The 19,362-nt window shown below is 38.1% G+C and overlaps 3 protein-coding genes and 2 non-coding genes across 6 annotated transcripts; all 5 read right to left on the minus strand.

Annotated features, from left to right (window-relative positions):
* Positions 1-3,294: 3,294 nt before the first annotated feature.
* On the minus strand, positions 3,295-7,443 carry LOC103956463 (DNA-directed RNA polymerase III subunit 2). The gene is made up of 3 exons (XM_009368459.3): positions 7,250-7,443; positions 7,020-7,128; positions 3,295-6,857 (listed from the first exon to the last, which is right to left on the minus strand). The coding sequence occupies exons 1-3, from the start codon at positions 7,300-7,302 to the stop codon at positions 3,525-3,527; spliced, it is 3,495 nt and encodes a 1,164-aa protein (XP_009366734.2). The 5' UTR covers positions 7,303-7,443; the 3' UTR covers positions 3,295-3,524.
* A 747-nt stretch (positions 7,444-8,190) lies between these two features.
* Positions 8,191-10,996, minus strand: LOC103956464 (protein ABHD11). 2 transcript variants are annotated; one of them, XM_048576338.1, is made up of 5 exons: positions 10,678-10,971; positions 10,371-10,609; positions 9,310-9,422; positions 8,760-8,900; positions 8,191-8,655 (listed from the first exon to the last, which is right to left on the minus strand). In XM_048576338.1, the coding sequence occupies exons 1-5, from the start codon at positions 10,898-10,900 to the stop codon at positions 8,400-8,402; spliced, it is 972 nt and encodes a 323-aa protein (XP_048432295.1). In that variant the 5' UTR covers positions 10,901-10,971; the 3' UTR covers positions 8,191-8,399. The 2 variants fall into 2 exon arrangements, with proteins under 2 accessions (XP_048432295.1, XP_048432296.1); XM_048576339.1 differs by lacking the exon at positions 8,760-8,900 and having other exon boundaries at positions 10,678-10,996.
* Positions 10,997-11,975: 979 nt separating this feature from the next.
* Positions 11,976-12,055, minus strand: TRNAL-UAG. The gene has a single exon. It is a non-coding gene; the product is annotated as a tRNA-Leu (tRNA).
* Positions 12,056-12,532: 477 nt separating this feature from the next.
* LOC103956465 (protein ORANGE-LIKE, chloroplastic) lies at positions 12,533-15,674 on the minus strand. Its single transcript, XM_009368462.3, has 8 exons — positions 15,327-15,674; positions 14,902-15,019; positions 14,676-14,795; positions 14,321-14,407; positions 13,985-14,061; positions 13,744-13,871; positions 13,224-13,360; positions 12,533-12,838 (listed from the first exon to the last, which is right to left on the minus strand). Exons 1-8 carry the CDS (start codon positions 15,500-15,502, stop codon positions 12,761-12,763), a joined length of 921 nt encoding a protein of 306 aa, XP_009366737.2. The 5' UTR covers positions 15,503-15,674; the 3' UTR covers positions 12,533-12,760.
* Positions 15,675-18,694: 3,020 nt separating this feature from the next.
* Positions 18,695-18,768, minus strand: TRNAN-GUU. Its single transcript has one exon. It is a non-coding gene; the product is annotated as a tRNA-Asn (tRNA).
* Positions 18,769-19,362: the final 594 nt, after the last annotated feature.

Here is a 19,362-nt window from a genome sequence, read left to right on the forward strand (position 1 = left end):
ATAATTATTAATTAATAATTTAATATGCATGATCATGCATTGCATATTTGCATGATCTTGCATCCATTCAAATTTGATGCGTCAGATGTGATTTGTTTCCATTCAAATTTCAATAATCAATTTTTTGCCATTGCCATTTGCCAACTTGCCGCCCTTTTTGAAAAAAAAAATGGAGGGAAAATGAAAATGTTAAGAAAAGTTGAAAATAAAACAAAAAAGTGAGGGAATTAGGGAAAGATGTTGGAGGGAAAAGTGAAAATGATAAGAAAAAGTTGAAAAGGTAACAAAAAAGAGAGGGAAAAATGAAAATTAATAGAAGCGGTGAGAAATTTTTTTTTTCTTTTTTAAGTTATTAACTTTTTATCACACACATGACTGTCATGACATATCTCATTATTTTTATAATGACACACGTGACACGTGATGTATGTACTATTCCGTGTACCAGTCAATTATAATTTATACGTACAAAATAAATAGATTTAAATCTACTTAATAAATATATATATATATATACACACACACACACACGGAACTTGATTGATGGCATACGAATTCTCCAAAACTAATTTCAACGATCCCAACCGTCAAACTTGTTTGTGTATGCTTTGAGATCACATCAACAAAAAATCATAAAAAATAAACATTCAAAGATCAAGTAACGGGACAAAGCTTTTCAACGGTTATAAACGAAAATTCACGATTTAACGGTTATTTTAACTCTGATTTTGATGATTTTTTATAACTACACTCCTTGACCCTATATGAATACAATGAATGAATTCGATCTTCAATTTAAAATATTTACACAAGTGGATACCACAAAATCTTATGTTATACTTAATGAAAGTATAAATAAACTTTAAGTGTTAGTCAATCTATCGTTTTACGAATTCTCCAAAACTAATTTCAACGATCCAAACCGTCAAAATTGTTTGTATATGCTTGGAGATCACATCAGAAAAAAAATCACAAAAAAAAAACATTCAGAGATCAAGTAACGGGACAAAGCTTTTCAACGGTTATAAACGAAAAATCACGATTTAACGGTTATTTTAACTCTGATTTTGATGATTTTTTATAACTACACTCATTGACCCTATATGAATACAATGAATGAATTCGATCTTCAATTTAAAATATTTACACAAGTGGATACTACAAAATCTTATGTTATACTTAATGAAAGTATAAATAAACTCTAAGTGTTAGTCAATCTATCGTTTTACGAATTCTCCAAAACTAATTTCAACGATCCAAACCGTCAAAATTGTTTGTATATGCTTGGAGATCACATCAGCAAAAAATCACAAAAAAAAAACATTCAGAGATCAAGTAACGGGACAAAGCTTTTCAACGGTTATAAACAAAAAATCACGATTTAACGGTTATTTTAACTCCGATTTTGATGATTTTTTATAACTACACTCCTTGACCCTATATGAATACAATGAATGAATTCGATCTTCAATTTAAAATATTTACACAAGTGGATACCACAAAATCTTATGTTATACTTAATGAAAGTATAAATAAACTCTAAGTGTTAGTCAATCTATCGTTTTATGAATTCTCCAAAACTAATTTCAAAGATCCAAACCGTCAAAATTGTTTGTATATGCTTGGAGATCACATCAGCAAAAAATCACAAAAAAAAAAACATTCAGAGATCAAGTAACGGGACAAAGCTTTTCAACGGTTATAAACGAAAAATCACGATTTAACGGTTATTTTAACTCCGATTTTGATGATTTTTTATAACTACACTCCTTGACCCTATATGAATACAATGAATGAATTCGATCTTCAATTTAAAATATTTACACAAGTGGATACCACAAAATCTTATGTTATACTTAATGAAATTATAAATAAACTCTTAGTGTTAGTCAATCTATCGTTTTACGAATTCTCCAAAACTAATTTCAACGATCCAAACCGTCAAAATTGTTTGTATATGCTTGGAGATCACATCAGCAAAAAATCACAAAAAAAAAACATTCAGAGATCAAGTAACGGGACAAAGCTTTTCAACGGTTATAAACGAAAAATCACGATTTAACGGTTATTTTAACTCCGATTTTGATGATTTTTTATAACTACACTCCTTGACCCTATATGAATACAATGAATGAATTCGATCTTCAATTTAAAATATTTACACAAGTGGATACCACAAAATCTTATGTTATACTTAATGAAAGTATAAATAAACTCTAAGTGTTAGTCAATTTATCGTTTTCAAGTACTTGAACGAGAAATGTTTTAATGTTTTCAAGTAATATTTATGTCGCAATGTGTGGTATGTGCAAATTTTAAAAAAATATATTTTTTTCTTAACGGGTCATAACGGGTCGGGTCACTTTACCCGTTGGGTAAAGTGACACGACCTGTTAAGATAACGGGTGTGACACGACACGACCCGTTAAGATAATAGGTGTTACACGAAAACGACACGAACACGACAGACACGACCCGTTTGCCAGGCCTAGGTTCAGGTCTTCATTTTTTCAAGGCTTAGAGATTAATTTGACGGTAGCCAGCCGATAATGACTTTTTGTTTCCTAACAGATGGAGGCAGGTCGATGATCATGGAACTAGTCATTTGTCTATCATAGATCCTTGGAATTGCCCATCTCCATAACAGAGTAAGATTCTCTCATCTCTTAATCTCTCTTTCCTTTTATCCCCTCTTATTTAAACAGTTATGATTACGCCATGTTTGCATCTTGTTTTGAATTTTTTATATAGACTAGTAGGGAGCACATACTTTGTATGTGTGTGAACAATTTCTCTTAATAAGTGCATGTTTTTTTAATATTACATAATTACTGTTTTGTTCTCCTTATGTAAATATTATGTATCAAAAATGAGGGTAAAATTGAAAAAAATATGATTGTCATTATCTTAAAAAAAGAGTGAAATAAAAAAAATAAGGATATGATTGTCATTTTGTCAAAAAGTACAAAATTATTATTTTGCCCTTCTTTTTGTCAATAGTGTATCAAAAATGAGGATAAAATAGGAAAAAAAGGGAAAAAAAAGTTGACAAGAGGGTTTTCTTAATAATACTATAGATAATAGGACCAAAAAAAAAATGTGAGAGGAGATGATGGAAGGAAATGGTAATAGTAGGAGAGAGAATCCTACTCCTTCGACAATCCTACTCCTTCCATGACAAGTAAGACAATCCCACTCCCTCCATGACGAGTAATGTGAATGGATTCTTTGGTGCATATGTACAGTCGTCGAGTACGTGAATAGTTTTAAACAATGAAACGGATGACATCTCTATACCCTGTATACTTCATGTTGTTTTTATTTGATACGATGATAATATCACAAAAGAAATTAACAAAAATAATACTGAAATGTTGGTTCTTCCTTTGCAATGGACATGCTAACAAAAAAGAAAAAAAAATTCCATCACCTTCGAATGAGCGTCGAAGGAAGTTCTGCATGATTGACTGGTAGTTTGTACGTTGCAGACTCCGCGGTGTCAAGAGAAGCCATAACCTATAACTTCATTCCTTTTCAAGCTCTTCCGGTTTTATGCGAGGAACAATGTTCATCGACTGGAGTTCTTGAATCAAGAGCTTGCAAGCATACGGCATCTTTGCAGTATACATTTTATCCCCAGTTTTGCACGAGGAACAAATTCCAGTTTTCAGCTTATGGCTGTAATATCCCAACAAACCACACTCTTTGCAAACATGAACTTCAAAAGGATCACTCGACAGCATCAGGCGCTCATAAAGCAACATACTAGCACCATAAGCAATCAAACAATCACGCTCCATTTCTCCGACTCGTAGTCCTCCATTACGGGCTTTTCCCTCAGTAGGTTGCCTAGTTAGACTAACTCGAGGACCACTACCCCGTGCATGCATTTTATCTAGAACCATATGCTTTAACTTCTGGTAGTAAATTGGTCCCATGAATATATATGCCTGTAAAGGGCAGCCTGTGATACCTGAGTAAATCAAGTCCTTGCCGTCGTAACTAAACCCCATCCTCACGAGCGTTTCACTTATATCTTCAACCTTGTCTGCATGACCACTTGGTTCACCAAAGGCACTGCCATAATGAAACCTGCCACATGACACTCCTGCTTTACTCCCAAGAAGTTCTATCATCTTGCCTACAGTCATTCGACTTGGAAACCCATGAGGGTTCATAATTAAATCAGGGCAAATGCCACGTTCAGAAAAAGGGAAATCTTCCTGCTGGACAATGGTACCACAAACACCTTTCTGCCCATGTCTGCTACTGAACTTGTCACCAACTTCCGGTCTACGAGTATGCCGAATTAAGAACTTGGAACATAAATTATTATGTTTATCAGAAGAGAGGGTCACTTTATCAACCACACAAGATTCTCCATGAGGTCCCTTGTAAGACACCGGAGCATTTCCATATGGAATATTTAGTTGGCTTGGGGAAATCTGCGGCCCTCTCGTGACTTGAGGAACCTGTTTATTCATTAGAATGTCATTATTTCTAATAATTTCTCCAGGTGCAGCAAGTCCATCGTTGTCCAGCGCCCGCATCCTTCCAGCATCAGGTCCATCCCTATAGGGCCTTGCTATCCTGTCACGTGCATCATTTTCATATTTTTGAAGCGTGCCAGAAAATTTTTTCATTAGAATACAACGACCAAAACCACGATCCAGAGATGCCTTGTTCATGACTATTGCATCCTCTATGTCATAGCCACTATAGCTCATCACAGCAACAGTTGCATTTTGCCCGGCTCCAAGTTTATCAAAGCCCACCAACTCAATTGTCTTCGTTGTCAACAATGGCCGTTGAGGATACACCAGAAGGTAAAGCATGTCCATTCTTTGTAGCTGATTATAAGCAATATTTCCCATTGCTTGCTTTCCCATAGCACACTGGTACGTATTTCTAGGCGACTGATTGTGATGAGGATATGGAATTAGCCCAGCAATAACACCTAAGATGGTGAAAGGCTCTATTTCAATATGGGTTGTTTCTGTTGTTGCCTCGTTTTCATATAGAGCAATCAGAGCATTGTTCTCCTCATTAACATCAAGATACTCAATCAGCCCATCAGTTAAAAAATCATTAAAAGTGCGTACTCCATCCTTCAACTCCTGCATATGATGTTCTTTGACCCTTGGTACGCCCCTGTCAGCAATAACTAGTGGACGACAAACTCGACCACCATCAGAGGCAATGTAAACACTACGCTGTTTCTCATTGACGAAGACACTTACAAACTCCCCAATCTTTCCAGCTCTACGCAACTTTCTCAATGCGTTGGCAAAGTGATGTGGCTTCTTATGCTTTCCAAGGATGTTTCCATTGAAGAAAACCAGAAAAGAATACGGTGAGTGAACCTCCTCGGCTGATAGTATTTCCAGGCCTTCAATACCCAAACACTTGCATAGAGACATTAATGGGCCCTCCTCTTCATCAGTTGTCACATGAGCCATCAAAGACAAGTTTTTAACCAGTCCACATTGCTCACCTTCTGGAGTGTCGCAAGGGCAAAGCATTCCCCACTGGCTAGGTTGCAAGGCTCTAGGTCCACTTACTTTTCGTGTCTTCTCAAATTGTGGCTTGACTCTGGTCATATGGCCCAGACACCCTATGTAGGATAACCTAAATAGGACCTGTGACATACCTTTACTGTCCATTTTGAACCGTTTTATGTTGAAGTTTCCAGTGGATAAGGTCCTTTCTAGCCCATTTGTAATTCTATCACTTGTAAGCTGCTGTGCAAAGTCAAAAGCGCTACTCCTGCTACGCTTTGATAATATATTGTCTCCTATCTTTTTAATGTCAGTAATCATCGTCTTGAACAGATCCTCAAACAGAAGAGAGATTAACTGACCAGACAACTCAATCCGCTTGTTACCAACATAATCCTTGTCATCCATTGCATCTTTATTTAAAACTGCATCCATTATGCGTCTCAACATTACAGCAACATATACGCATTTAGGACGAAAATCATTCTGACACATAACGTTCGCAAGAAACACATCTCGAAGAAGTTTCATTACTCTAGCACTATCCTTCTCGGATGAAGAACCGGAAAAATTAAACCGCTTCAGCTTTGACTCAAGGTAGTCCAAGGCTTGCTCTTGTGTGTATATACCTTCCTTTGCACAATCCTCCAAAGATGGCATTAGCAAGGAACCATACCGCGGATCTCTACCAACCATCTGCACAACTTCTTGATCACTCGTCATTCCCAAAGCCTTCATGACCACCATAATAGGAATCTTTTTGGCAAATTGGTTAAGTATCAAATAGATCCTCTGATTTTCCATCTGAATAACGGTTTTACTTTTGATTCTCTCTGAGCTGCTTGTAACAGATGCATTAAAGTTCCCTTTCTTGTCCATATCAATGATAATCCTGTTTTTCGAGAGTTGTTCCTGCATCAAAAGCACCTTCTCATTCCCTTTGATGATAAAATATCCTCCGGGATCCAGGGGGCACTCACCCAGTTTTGCAAGCTCGGCTTCATTTTTCCCCAATAGAGTACAGCAGCAACTCTGTAACATAATAGGCATTCTCCCAATAGTCACACCTTTCCTCTCGACTTTCTCCTTCCGATCATGACTTCCTCGAATGTACACTATATCAACCTTTATCGGTGCAGCATACGTCATATCAGATAAGCGGCATGTATTGGGAGAAATATCATCAGTTTTACCCATTGACATCACCGAGGCCTTATCGACATAGATATCTTTGAACTCGAGATAAATAGTTGGATCGATCTCCGACTCAATCCGATTATTGGCACGAACAATTTTCTTGATTCCCGTGTTCACAAAGTAATTAAACGAGTCTAAGTGCTGCTTTACCAACCCCCTCACCTACAGTACAATAAAAATTCCATCTTTCTTAAATTCCAACGAATCAAAAATACTAAAAACAACAACAGTAGCAATGATGACAAGAACAACAAGCAGGGTAGCAACTTTTTAATTAAAATTTAAATGAATAAGTGGATGGTAATAGTAGTTTAAAGTTGAAACCTTTAGAAATTCCGGGACGAGCGCGAATTTGTCCTTGGCGGATTTGATAGGAGCGGCGAGGAATTCCATATCAATGGCTGACTTAGGAGCTTGCCTTCCCTTTGTAAACCTAATTCGAAAAATGAAATGAAAAATCGAAAATTGGAATCGAACTAAAACCCCAAACCCTGAACTGAAACCAGTTACCAGTTTGAGAGAGAGAGAGAGAGAGAGAGAGAGAGGGAGAGTACCGTTGCTTGTCGTTGCCAGGAGGGTCGACGGAAGAGTCCAGGGCGACGCCCATGGCCAATGCCCAAACGCTACGGTTTCTTGGAGGGGTTTTGGATGGGTTGCAGCTGTTTTACAGAGAGAAGAAACAGGGGCAGGAAAGAAACGCTAGGGTTTATTTACATCTTTTACATCCCCCGCACCAACGAAAACGGAAAATGCAAATTGTAATTTCATACTGCCTACTGCAGTTTAATGGTATTCTATTTTAGTCATAAATGAGATGTTTTAGCTTTCATTCTCGTAAAGGTAAAGTTAAATCATATTATTATAATAATGTCATTGTAAGTTTAACACATTCTCTCATTTTTAATGTAGATATTATCGTTTTTTTTCAAAAAAACAAAAAAAAAATCATGTAGGTACTTGGCATACATTTTTTATTTCTCACACATTTTTATTTATTTTTATTTTATTCAATTAGGAGGCTAAAAATTAAGATGAACGTGTGAGAGCTAAAAATTGTGCGTGAATAACACCAAATTATCATTTTTACCCTTTTCTCTTTATTGGAAAGCTCTTAAATGGAGACAACGAAATATAAATTATTTATCTTCGTAGAAAAATGTAAATAAAAGAGTGTACTTACATGAAAAATATAGATTTAGCGTTTTGCATCTTCTATTCGAGATGCTCTTTAAAATGAATGTGGAACGACAAATTAATATATTAACCATATTTTACGGATAATTTTGTAATAAGGAATTTTAAACAACGTTATTATCGTGCAACACCTTTAATAATTGTATCCTGTTCCAGTTTTGAAAACATGACCTGACTACTATGTGCCAAGACTACCAGCTCGTGGCCACGAATTGCCACTCGTAATTGTAAGCATCTACAACCATACTATTACCCGTAAATTAGTAACACCACAAAACATGTCACACTAAAAAAAGAAAAATAGATCAATAGCATTGCCAATTTGCCATCTTCAACCAACAACTGATACAATTTTATAATGTAGCTCCAGATGAAATCCAAAAACGAGAACAGAGAACCCCAAATAAGACACAAATGATTTATTACAAGTGAACAATTGAAACACTAAGAATTACCAATGTTATCTGCACAACATATCTTCTGTGGCAGATAAATTAAACCCGATACGGTTTAAGGCCGAAGGGATGCAAGCTTAGGACCCACAATCTCAAGGAGACCTTTTGGATTGTCGACGTGAACCCAATGGCCGGACTTGGGAAGAACATGAGCTGAAACATTCCCCTCCGATCCATCTGCTCCGCGAGTGGCAAGGTTTTCGAGTTGTTGAATCGCATCTTGGTCCCAACGATTACTGTCCTCAGCGCGCACAATAGCTATCTCCATATCTTGCGGGGGGTGCTCCAACAGAGGCCAATAAGACTTTTCCCTGCAATGTTTTACATTCATAGAAGATCGAGAGGTAAGAGGGAAGGAAACAGATTTTCATAGTTTTCTACTTCAAATTGGTCTCGAAAGTAGTAAGATATATACTGGAAAGAATTGAACATCTGGATAGCAACGTCAAGATTGAACGCCCATGTCAAATGATCTCCATGTTTCTTGAGGTTGCTGCCGATCCAGTGTGACAATGATTTTGAGAACCCGAGCTCAAGCAAATGATTCATGAGCCACCTTAAATGAAGAACCAGATTTATTGCATCAAGAAATTTGAAATACGATGATCATACATAGGATACTTTTGTAACTCCATAATGCAACTAAATTCCGAGGCAAAAAACAATGGTTACTCCGATTCACATTTAACAATGTAAAGATTGACTGAATTCAAGGCTCTTGCTTGTGTGAAGCAATTTGAGGGTAGAGAAGGCGTTTGTATGAGAAATAAAGCATCTGAATAAATTTAGATCTAAACGGGATATAGCCATCTTTGAAGGAAATAGCATACGGAAAAAATATACTAGAACTCCACAAAACCAACTGTTGAACTGTTAACCCATAAATAGTACACGCAGTTACACACTACAGCACCAATGTAGATGCAAAAATCAAATAACTCATCGTAAGGAGAAAGAGGTTTTACTTTCGTGATGGAACTGGTGAAGGTAGACTCCGCAATGTGTGCAAAACCTTCTCAACTTCCCTATTTCTGTTTTCAGGGTTCACTTCTCCTGGAACGGAATCCAACACCCACAGCTGTTCTGGATCACAGAGAAAAAAAAAAAAACAGAAAGGATTCATGCTAGGATGTCAAACCAGTCTAATCATCCTTCCTATCGTTTCAACTGCATTCGGCAACACACAGCAGAAGCAGTACTTGCCTTTAAACCTAATCAGAGAAACTAAGCATGATTTATGCAACATATAAACCCCGAATACGAACAAACACATACAAGTGTTGGTAGACAGCTTTCAGCATTCATAAGTTGAAGAAGTAGAGTGCTCCACAGCCGCATACATGGTGTCGCACTTGCGGATCTCACAAATGCTACAGAGCTCTCAGAACCAAAAATGTAGTGCTCACTCCCAACCCAAGAAGAAAACAAGACATCATTTTGAGTCACTATACAATAACTTTTTAAGTACTCCCCAACATCAGTGTAAACTAAAAAGCTTCCACATTTTGATTCACTTTGCTAGAATAAGTACCTTAAGGCCAGTTTGGAAATGCTTGTCCAAAAAGAACTTCAGCTTGTAGGCACTTTTGTTGAAAGCGTTTTTATTAGAAGCAAATCTACATTTTACATAACAATTCAAGTGCTTCCTAGGAAGGGACTTGGACCTTACAAGTACTTAGAAGAAAGTTTGTGCTAGGTGCTTCTCTGGAAAAGTATTTACAAGTTGTATATTCCAGAAGCACTTTAACTTTCTCTGCCAAATGCTGCAAGAAGCGCTTTTGGTTGTCTTAAAGTGCTTAGTCATTACAAAAAGCACTTATGTTTGGGATTGCTTCTGAAATGGCTAAAAAGGTTAACCAAAAGCGTTTCTAACTGCGTTCAGCATGAAAGCTCAATAAACATTTCGACTTGTTCATGATAAAAGCTGCAGATGCAGACCCAAACGAGCCCTGAGATAATCATTCTAGTATTTTATTTAAGCTCTATGCAATTTTAGCACAAAGAGCAAGAGGGCAAAGTGTATAACCTGCTTGGGCAACTTGGCAGAATCACCATAGTCACCACGAGCACAGCTTTGTGCAAATTGCAGAGCAACCTTCCCGCCAAAGGAGTGGCCGAGAACAACATCCGGCCAGTCCCAACCTTGAGTCCGGATCAAATTAGCCAAATCTTGCGCCGAATTGACCAAATCGTGAGGCGGATTCAGACCGCCGAGCTCCGCCGACCTCCCATGGTTCCTCAAATCCACAAGCACCATTCTCCAACCTGCAATTCGAATTTTCTGTTTACGAAAATAGAGAAATGAATTGAGAGAGAGAGAGAGAGAGAGAGACCAGATGGGTCGGGGAGATTGGAGAGGAGGGTGCGGGAGAAAGATCGCCAGGTTCTGGCGGAGCCCAGAAGGCCGTGGAGGACGAAAGCGGTGGTGCGGTAGGGTTGTGGGTCGGCGAAGGGTCGGAGCTCTTCGTAAGCTAGCGTTTGCAATGGCCGTCGTGAGATAACGAATCGGGTCAGGAGGGCATGAAGACCCGGTTTGCTTCCGACGGTTCGCGCCATGGGGAATTTTGACACATTCGATTTTGCACTTTTCCGTTACTCCGTTTGGGGAGTGATGATTCCGATTTTCACTTTACATCCTGGTCCTTAAAATTTTGTTCAATTTTCATTTTAGTCCTTTCAGTTAACTAAAAGTTCATCTTTCTACGTCTTCCTCTCTTTGGGAAAACTCAAGTTGTAAGGAATTTTGCCTCATTTTACGAACTATAATAACGGCGCCAATACACAAAAAAAAAAAGTCATGCAAATGTTTGACAAGAATGTAAGAATGCTGACTTCTAAGAATGAGTCAGGTATTGTACTCTGCTGAGCAGTTTAAACAAGTCATTTTTCTTTATAAGAGTATCTTCGATAGAGACTGTATATGAACTCTTGTTGCCTAGGAAGCTCTTCTTTACTACCTCCAAGATTCACAATGCACGAGGGGCCATAATGCCACGTGGTTGTCATGTCACGGTTTAACAGAATTTCTAACATTCAATAAACGGGAAGTATGAATCCGAAAGAAAAACATAACTTTAGCTATGAAACTGGGATGAAGAAACCTTGACGTATGAAGGGATGAAATCCTGGTTGCCACAATCTCAAGAAGACATTTCGGATTGTCCATGTGAACCCATTGACCAGTGGGCGGACTCGGGAAGAACGTGAAGTGAGACATTTCCCCCCGATCCATCGGCTTCTCGATTGGCAAGGCTTACAAGCCGTTGAACCACCACATCCGGGTCCCAACGATCACTGTTCTCAGCACGCAAAACAGCTATGTCCATATCTTTTGTGGGGTGCTCCAACAGAGGCCCATGTCCCGTGATCTCCTTGTTTCGTAGAATCTGAGCTCTTAGTAGGCTAGGGTTTGCAGCGGCCGTTGTGAGATTGTGAAACGGGTAAGGAGGTGGTGAAGACCCTTCCGAGGATCCGAGCCATGGGGACGGCGAAAACTGTCAACTACTCCGCCTGTGTTGGAGGAAAGGGACTAAATTATGAGCTCTCCGACGTCGTTACTACTCTTCCGCGGGAATATCAACGGAAAGTGTTGAAAGAAAAAAATAAGATTAAAAAAAATTAAAGATAAATTTGACAGCTGTGGGATTTGAACCCACGCCCTTTCGGACCAGAGCCTAAATCTGGCGCCTTAGACCACTCGGCCAAACTGTCCTGTTGATGTTAATTGTACAGAGGTTCTTACATCATCTCTATAACTTCTCAGCTAATGTATAAAAATGGAGACACTATCAGCTTCGGCCGAAACGGCAGTCCTCCACATGAAGCGGGGAGTAGGCCCCAATTGCAGGACCTACATGCGTCCCCGACTCTTTGTGAGAGAGCTGTCGCACAGGGCATGCTTCTCGATGAGTTCCCAATCATAGCTCTTGGACGTGAATAGCGATTAACTGATATTAGAGGTGACAAATCAACACATTGGATTGTTAGCTAACCGTTAGGGACCGTTTAATTTGATATCACCATAATATAGATGTGAGACTGATAGTGGTGATAGTGTAATGTGAAATCAAACTAACTGAGTCTTAATGATTACCCAATAGGTTAATTTGCCTCCTTGACCTAATACTAATAGGTTTTGCATCTAAATTTCTCATAGAATATTTCTCTACTTTCACGTCAACAAAAAGCAACAAATTCAACTAAATTAGCATTTCTTCACAACCAAGTTCCCAATCCTCCAAGGTAAGTTGCAACACATTTCATCAAACAGAGAACTTAAATTTGTGATGATTCCTAGTTTAAGTGAAGTAATCTTGCAGTCAAGCCAACATTTTGGCACAAGTTACACACCGCTAAGTTATTACCAAGCTGCATCGACGAGGAGATAACACTGCTAAGTTTTTCATCTGGTTTGCTTTAGTCAAATGGATCAATCCGTGGGTCATGCTCGCTTGCCATCATCATCCCAGTGCACAGGCACGTCGGGCACATGACCTAAGTGAACATGGAAGGTGATGATTAGTCCTAGAGAGAGAGAGAGAGAGAGATTGGAATTACAGTGCATGAAGAACACAAACGGCAAATCTCTTATCAAGGATTCAAAAGAAACAAATGGAATTAAAGCCTTGCACTAAATTCCTTTCGGAAGTTTGAAAAATCATCGTAAATCTCATTATGGTTCTTTCTTCCTTTTAAGCCTAGCATGAGCAAACCATTGGCAAACATGATACGATGAATGTGTGGAAAGATTTGAAGCAAGTGTACCACGAGACAAATGATCAACAACATCAAGAGATAAGTGTGATAAATTGCAGTGCCAACAAACTTCGACATGCCAAATCATTTCTCATGAATAAACCGCTTAGCGACAAATTTGTACCTTTCCAGCACCAGAGCAATTTGGGCACCTCTCAGTTGTGGGCACTCGCAAAGGGCGGTCCGTTGCACTAGATGCTGATATAGGATTGATGTTCAAGCACACACCACTTGCAGAACATCTAGCACAGGCCAAGTACCCTGTCCATGTAATACCAGACAAAATTACCAGATGAAAACAAAAGTACGAGGACAATAAAACCTTAGAAATAACATTTATAAGGAGAAATTGATGAAAGGTTAAAAAAAAAAACATAAGAAAAGTAACAAAGTTGAAAAGAATTCTAGTGATGAGAAAGGCAAGGAAGAACTTCCATAAAATCGAAGAAACTAATGGCGCTGTAAGAGCCAGAACCTAAGCCATTTTTTACTTATTATTTTCATAAACTTACCAGCGTAAGCAAACTTCATAGAAAACTAAATGCAAGAAAATTTAAAGACAACCCCATCCAACAAATGATCCACGTTTCCCCAAAGAACCTTATCAGTTGGCACGCTTGCATTTGTGACAGTTTAAAACATACCAGCTCCACGGCAATATTTGCACCTTTTCTTCTCTTGTTGCTCAACATTGTTAGCTTCAATCAACATCAATGCTGAAATGACACCCACTGCCCCACCGGAGAAGGATGCCACAATAGGATCAACCTGACTGAATTCAGAAAACAAAAGGGATTTCAGAACAGTAAGTAAGAAAATCGGTACTGGTTGCTTGAATTTCTAATAGTAATCAAGAAAAAAAAAAAAAGTATGTCCAGTATATACCTTAATTGTAAAGGCAGATGCATGCTGCGAATGAAATCTTCATATGAGGTACCTCCTATACCTAATTTTAGTTCCAGCTGTCACAGAGAACAGGTTGAGACATTTAACAACAGTAAAGAATTTTTAAGTCTAACCAATAGGCACAAAACATGTACGTCAAAACTACGGTTCCTCCTATTCAATACAGAGGAATATGTACCATCTTGCTACAAGGGTCAGTAAACATATAAGCAGTAAAGGATAAAGAAATTGAGAATCCACCTTTACAAAATTATACATGTATGTAGACATCAGGAAATATTCACTATAAACAATCATCTATGCTTACAGACTTACCGATGGTGCAATGAGACCTCCAAATACAATGACAGTAGATATCATTGATAAACTTGTAAGGTAGAGCTGCTTCAACGTCTTTGGTGTCTACATCATAACACAAATCACACAATGTCAGCTGAAAATAAAAGGCAAAGCGCTTGCACAACCACAGAATTCACAAGAAAAATCACAATTCGTTGTCAATTATCGTTTTCAACCTGCATGCCCCCTCCTGAAATATAAGGTTAGATTTGTATATAAACCCATCCGTGCTTCTTACGTCTTAGCTAACTATCCAAACTTCTCGACTTGTTTGAGGATGTCGATAAGGGGCAAACTTAAGGCGGTTAACTACATTGTAGATTAAACTCACAATATGAGGGAGAAAAGGGATAGTGGATGGAATGTCAGGCATCTCATTTGACTCTTCCTCACAAGCCTCATCCATATCCTTCGCCATCCTTATCCGGTGCTGCACCCGCAATCTCCTTAGCTACACAAACCAAACATATATCAAACAAAGAAGTTCACAATCCCCTAGCTACTGAAACTTAAAAGAACAAACATATATCAAACCCTTTTGAGTTTTCTGTTTTCACCTCTTCCATGAGAAGAAAAATCTTGTTGCGCCTGCTTCTTATGTTGTCCTGAATTTCCTGCAGTTGCATCTGCACAAAGTCCTGCACCGTCTCCGGCCCTTCTATGATACAAAAAGTGCTGAGAAAACAAAACATAACACAGAAAATTTAGCATTTTTCTCGTCAACTAAACCCGAGGACCAACTTTCAGTCTGGGATTGCTAAAAGCGCTTTCTGACAGACAAAAGGGCTAAATGCTTTCGGCCAATAGAAGTGCTTTTCAGAGAAGAAATGCACCTGATGCTTCTTCATAAAGTACTTGAATTTTTAGTTAAAAAATTAAAGGCACTATGATTTTTGATAAAATTTTAAACGTGTCTATAGTAAAAGCGCTTATGAGTAAAAGTGCTTTTTAGATAAGCAATTTCCGATGGGCTCTTGATTACCTTGGCGTGTTATCGGCGGGGGAGGATTCCTTGGAAGCAGAACAGGAAATTTGGGGACGCGGGGAGGTGAATTTGGACAGAGAGAGACGTCTAGGGATTCCATGGGCGGAGGTGGAGGAGGGAATTAGGGTTTTGGAGGAAGGGGGAGGATGAGAGCTGAGAGAGAAGGAAGCCATTTTTGTAAAGCTTCTATGCTCTGCTCATTTCATCAGCCAAATAGCAGAGAGAGAGAGAGAGAGAGAGAGAGAGAGAGAGAGAGAGAGAGAGAGAGAGGAAGGAGGGTTTTGGTGAGTGAGAGCAGAGCAGAGGAGAGGAAAGGAGGGGAGAGAGGAATCTTTGGGAGGGTTTGAGTGAGCATCTTGGTGGAAGACGGAGACAGAAGAAGGGATGAGGCCGATGGGTTATTGCCACGTGCTTCTCTTTCTCTCTCTTGACCGTTAACTGTTATTTGCGTCCGTGGCAGTTACCGCTTATAAGGTTAACGGATGTGCTATCACATTTATTTTACTTTTCATATATTTTTTGATAATTTTTATCTATTGATATTCTTCAATTCATTTGAACCAACGGCTGAAAATTCAAGTTCTGGATATCACACCCTAAAGTCAACGAAAGAAAGAACAACAGAAAAATCCAAGTTAGCAAACTTTCGTAGAAATATACAAAATGTAACAAAACAATTAATTGAATTTTTTTTAAATAAAAACAAAAGGAAAAATTAATATTCGGTCTCTAATTATAATGTTCATTAACTCAAACTTTATTAATTTTCAGATTTTGATCTAAGTTCCTAGCATTAATAAAATAATAAATTTTTATGTCAGTTACATAATTTTTTAAAATAAAAATTAATAATTGATTTAGAATTTTAATACTCACACCTTTATTAAACTCCTAACTAATTTTCAATTCAAAACATTTTCAAAATAAATAAATAAATTAGAATAAGTTTGTACCCATTAGCTTTTTAAAAAAATGTTTTCAATTTTTCAATCTTATATGTACCAATTTGTTATATGTAAAATGTACCATTTTTTTTTAATACAAAATCTATTCAATTTTTTTCTTATCCATTTTTAAACTTATATGGGTATATTCTTTTTTCTTTGATTTGATAATGTATTCATGTCAAGTTTAATCGAAGAAATTTACTAATGTTATTAAGCCTAATATCTTTTTTTTTGGTGATTTTGAAGAATGTACCCATATTTTGGTACAATAATTTTTTGGTTAATTTTGATGAATGTACCCATGTTTACACACACACAATAGTATATTTATATTTTAATATTTTTAATCCCACTAATTATGGTTTTTTATTTATTTAAAATCTCATTAATATAAACAACTATAAATTTCAATTTTTAATTTTAAAAAATATAGTAACATACACATAAATAAATTATCACTTTAATTTCAAGGACTTTGATCAAAAATTAAAAATCAACAAGGTTTCAGTAAAAGGGTCAAAACATTTTGCTACGAGTAGGACCGATTGAATAGGAAAATGGGTTTTTAATTTTATTTTTACTAGTTTTTTTATTTGAATTGAAAATTTTAAAATCAAAATCGGTTTGGAGCATTTCATATAAACTCATCACGTATCTTGGCCCGTAAGAGAGAGGATCTAGTGTCCATATTCAGACCTTAAGAAACTTCATATTTAACTCCCATATTTGAGTTAATGGCATGACTTCGATGTTATATGTGTTTTAGTCGTTAGGTATTATATTTTCAATCTCATTCTCTCTTGTATCATTCAATAATACGTAGCACTTGAAGAAATTTCTCTATGTTACACATTGATTAGATTTACAACTCCTAAAAGAACCCTAGTTGCAGAGGAAACAACATAAACATCACCACAACAACCACAGAAGGGGAAACCATGTTCCAAACTCCCCAAATCCTTCATACAGACCATCAGCTTCCCAATCCATTGCCTCTTTTCTGAACCTCTTTCCCTTCCCACTCCTTACGTTTTCAGCTAATCGTATGGGAGATAAAATGTGAGGAAAAACTGTCTTGTAAGAATCTCTCCAATCAACAAATCCGAATGCCCGAAACCCTCCACAACTACCCTTTCGCGCTGGAATCCTGGTTGGTGCAACTTCATGTGCTTATGAGCAAGGAAAGATGTTTGAGGAGCCACGAGGAGAGACCGCCCTCCGGATATATAAAGCGTTGGTAGTGCCATTTTTTTCTTGTTGGATCAAATATGACTTAAGTCATTTCCCTCCATTGGCTGCCAGAGCCAGTAACTCTCGGTGGAGTATCCATTAGAAGAACTGGATTTGCCCGTTTCCTTTAGATGTGGCAAAATATGGTGGCACTTCCATTGTCTACAACCAATAACGAATCCATCTTCTGCACGTTGTATGGGGAGGACAAGAAATTAGGAACTCTATAGCAGCAAGAAATGGACCAGATCACCATAATCTGCATTGGACTTTGTAAAAGCAAAACAAATGCTTGCATTTGATCACTAAGCATAAAATTGAACAAGAAACAAGGACTTTCTTTTCTTGGACTTAAAAAAAGTAAGAACATTTGCATTACATAAGAAGTGCACATAATCTCAACTCAAATATATGCATAGAAAACTAGTTTACAGTCTAGCGATCTGGACCGACTTCTGAAGGGCCTGCATAAGATTTCTCATGATCCTTGGCTCACCGGGAGGTGTCTTGTCCTTCAAGCGTCCGTTTCTGACAGCTCGGAAAATTGGGCCGGAGCCGTCACTTGGTGGAAAAACCAAGCAGTCTATGTACACAGGGACCTCAACCTCCGCATTCCCAATTGTAACAAAACCCAATCTAGTCCCACCTGCAATTTTGTCCACCTGTTCCATCGCAATGTACAAGAAAATATTCAGTCCATTGCTAGGTCTCAAAGCCATTGTCATAATATATTCCAATGTGTCCATGCAACTGGGCAATATAAACTAACGTGTCACAGCTATGCAGCACGAGATTGCGTATAAAAGTACTTCCAACAGAACGTTTGTTTGCGATTTCAAACCTTGAGTAAAATAAAAGAAAATAAAAGAACATAAATAAACAGAAATGTGCAGAAGCAGAAAATGGGCCTTCGGAAAATCAATTCCTAAAATAAAAGGAAAAAAATAATTGAAATATATTATGTACCTTGAAAGGCATATCAAGAGGCAGGTTAGCTCCTTGGCAGAGACCATTAGCCCACTGTTGAACAAAACGCAGAGTTTAATACATTGGACCAGAAAAATAATTATTAGGTAGGGACTATTAGCCCGCTGTTGAACAAAAAGAAACGTTTATTATATTGGACCCAAAAAATGGGAAATTAGCCCACCGTTGAACAAACGCAGCGTTTAAGGCAAGAAAAAAAATCGCTAGAAGGAGGGTTCGAACCTCCGACCTTGTGGTTAACAGCCACACGCTCTAACCAACTGAGCTATTCCAGCCACGTTGTAGGAGTATGCACTTTAATAATTAAATAGAGTTACCTGGATAGTAAGATTTGGAATCTGGGAAGATCGGTATCCGAGGGCAATTTCATGGTCCCGAGCAAGACGCCATCTTCGGCGTCGTCGGAAGGAATAAGGCTGTCCTTTTCCTGAGAAGAAGAATTGGCCACCGGCGTTTGATTTTGGTGGCGGTAGTGACGGCCGGAGTGCAAATTAAGCTTAGCAAAGAAGCCGTAGCTGGTGGCGGTGGTGAATACTAGCGGACAGGAAGCAGCCACCGACGGAGGAGGGGAGAGTGGGACGTGGAAATTGACACGTGGGAAGTGGAGGCGGCAGAGTGAGCTCATAACTCCTCCCGCCACAGCGACAGAAATGGCCATGGCTGAGTTTTAGAATTGATGGGAAAGATGGAAGGGGATTCGTTGGAGGATGGAATCGGAATTTAGTGGACGTGCTTCTTTCTTTGTTCACCTTTTCCGAGGCGGGAATGGTTGGCGACCAAGCTTCCAATCCTTTCATGCCACATCAGCAAATGTAGGTCACCGTCGCCACAAATTTTGCCATTTTTTAATGTAGAATTAAAAATCGTTT

The sequence above is a fragment of a genome, unplaced genomic scaffold (genome assembly GCF_019419815.1).
Source record: "Pyrus x bretschneideri cultivar Hongxiangsu unplaced genomic scaffold, Pyrus_bretschneideri_v1 Contig9, whole genome shotgun sequence".
NCBI classification, from domain to species: Eukaryota; Viridiplantae; Streptophyta; class Magnoliopsida; order Rosales; family Rosaceae; genus Pyrus; species Pyrus x bretschneideri.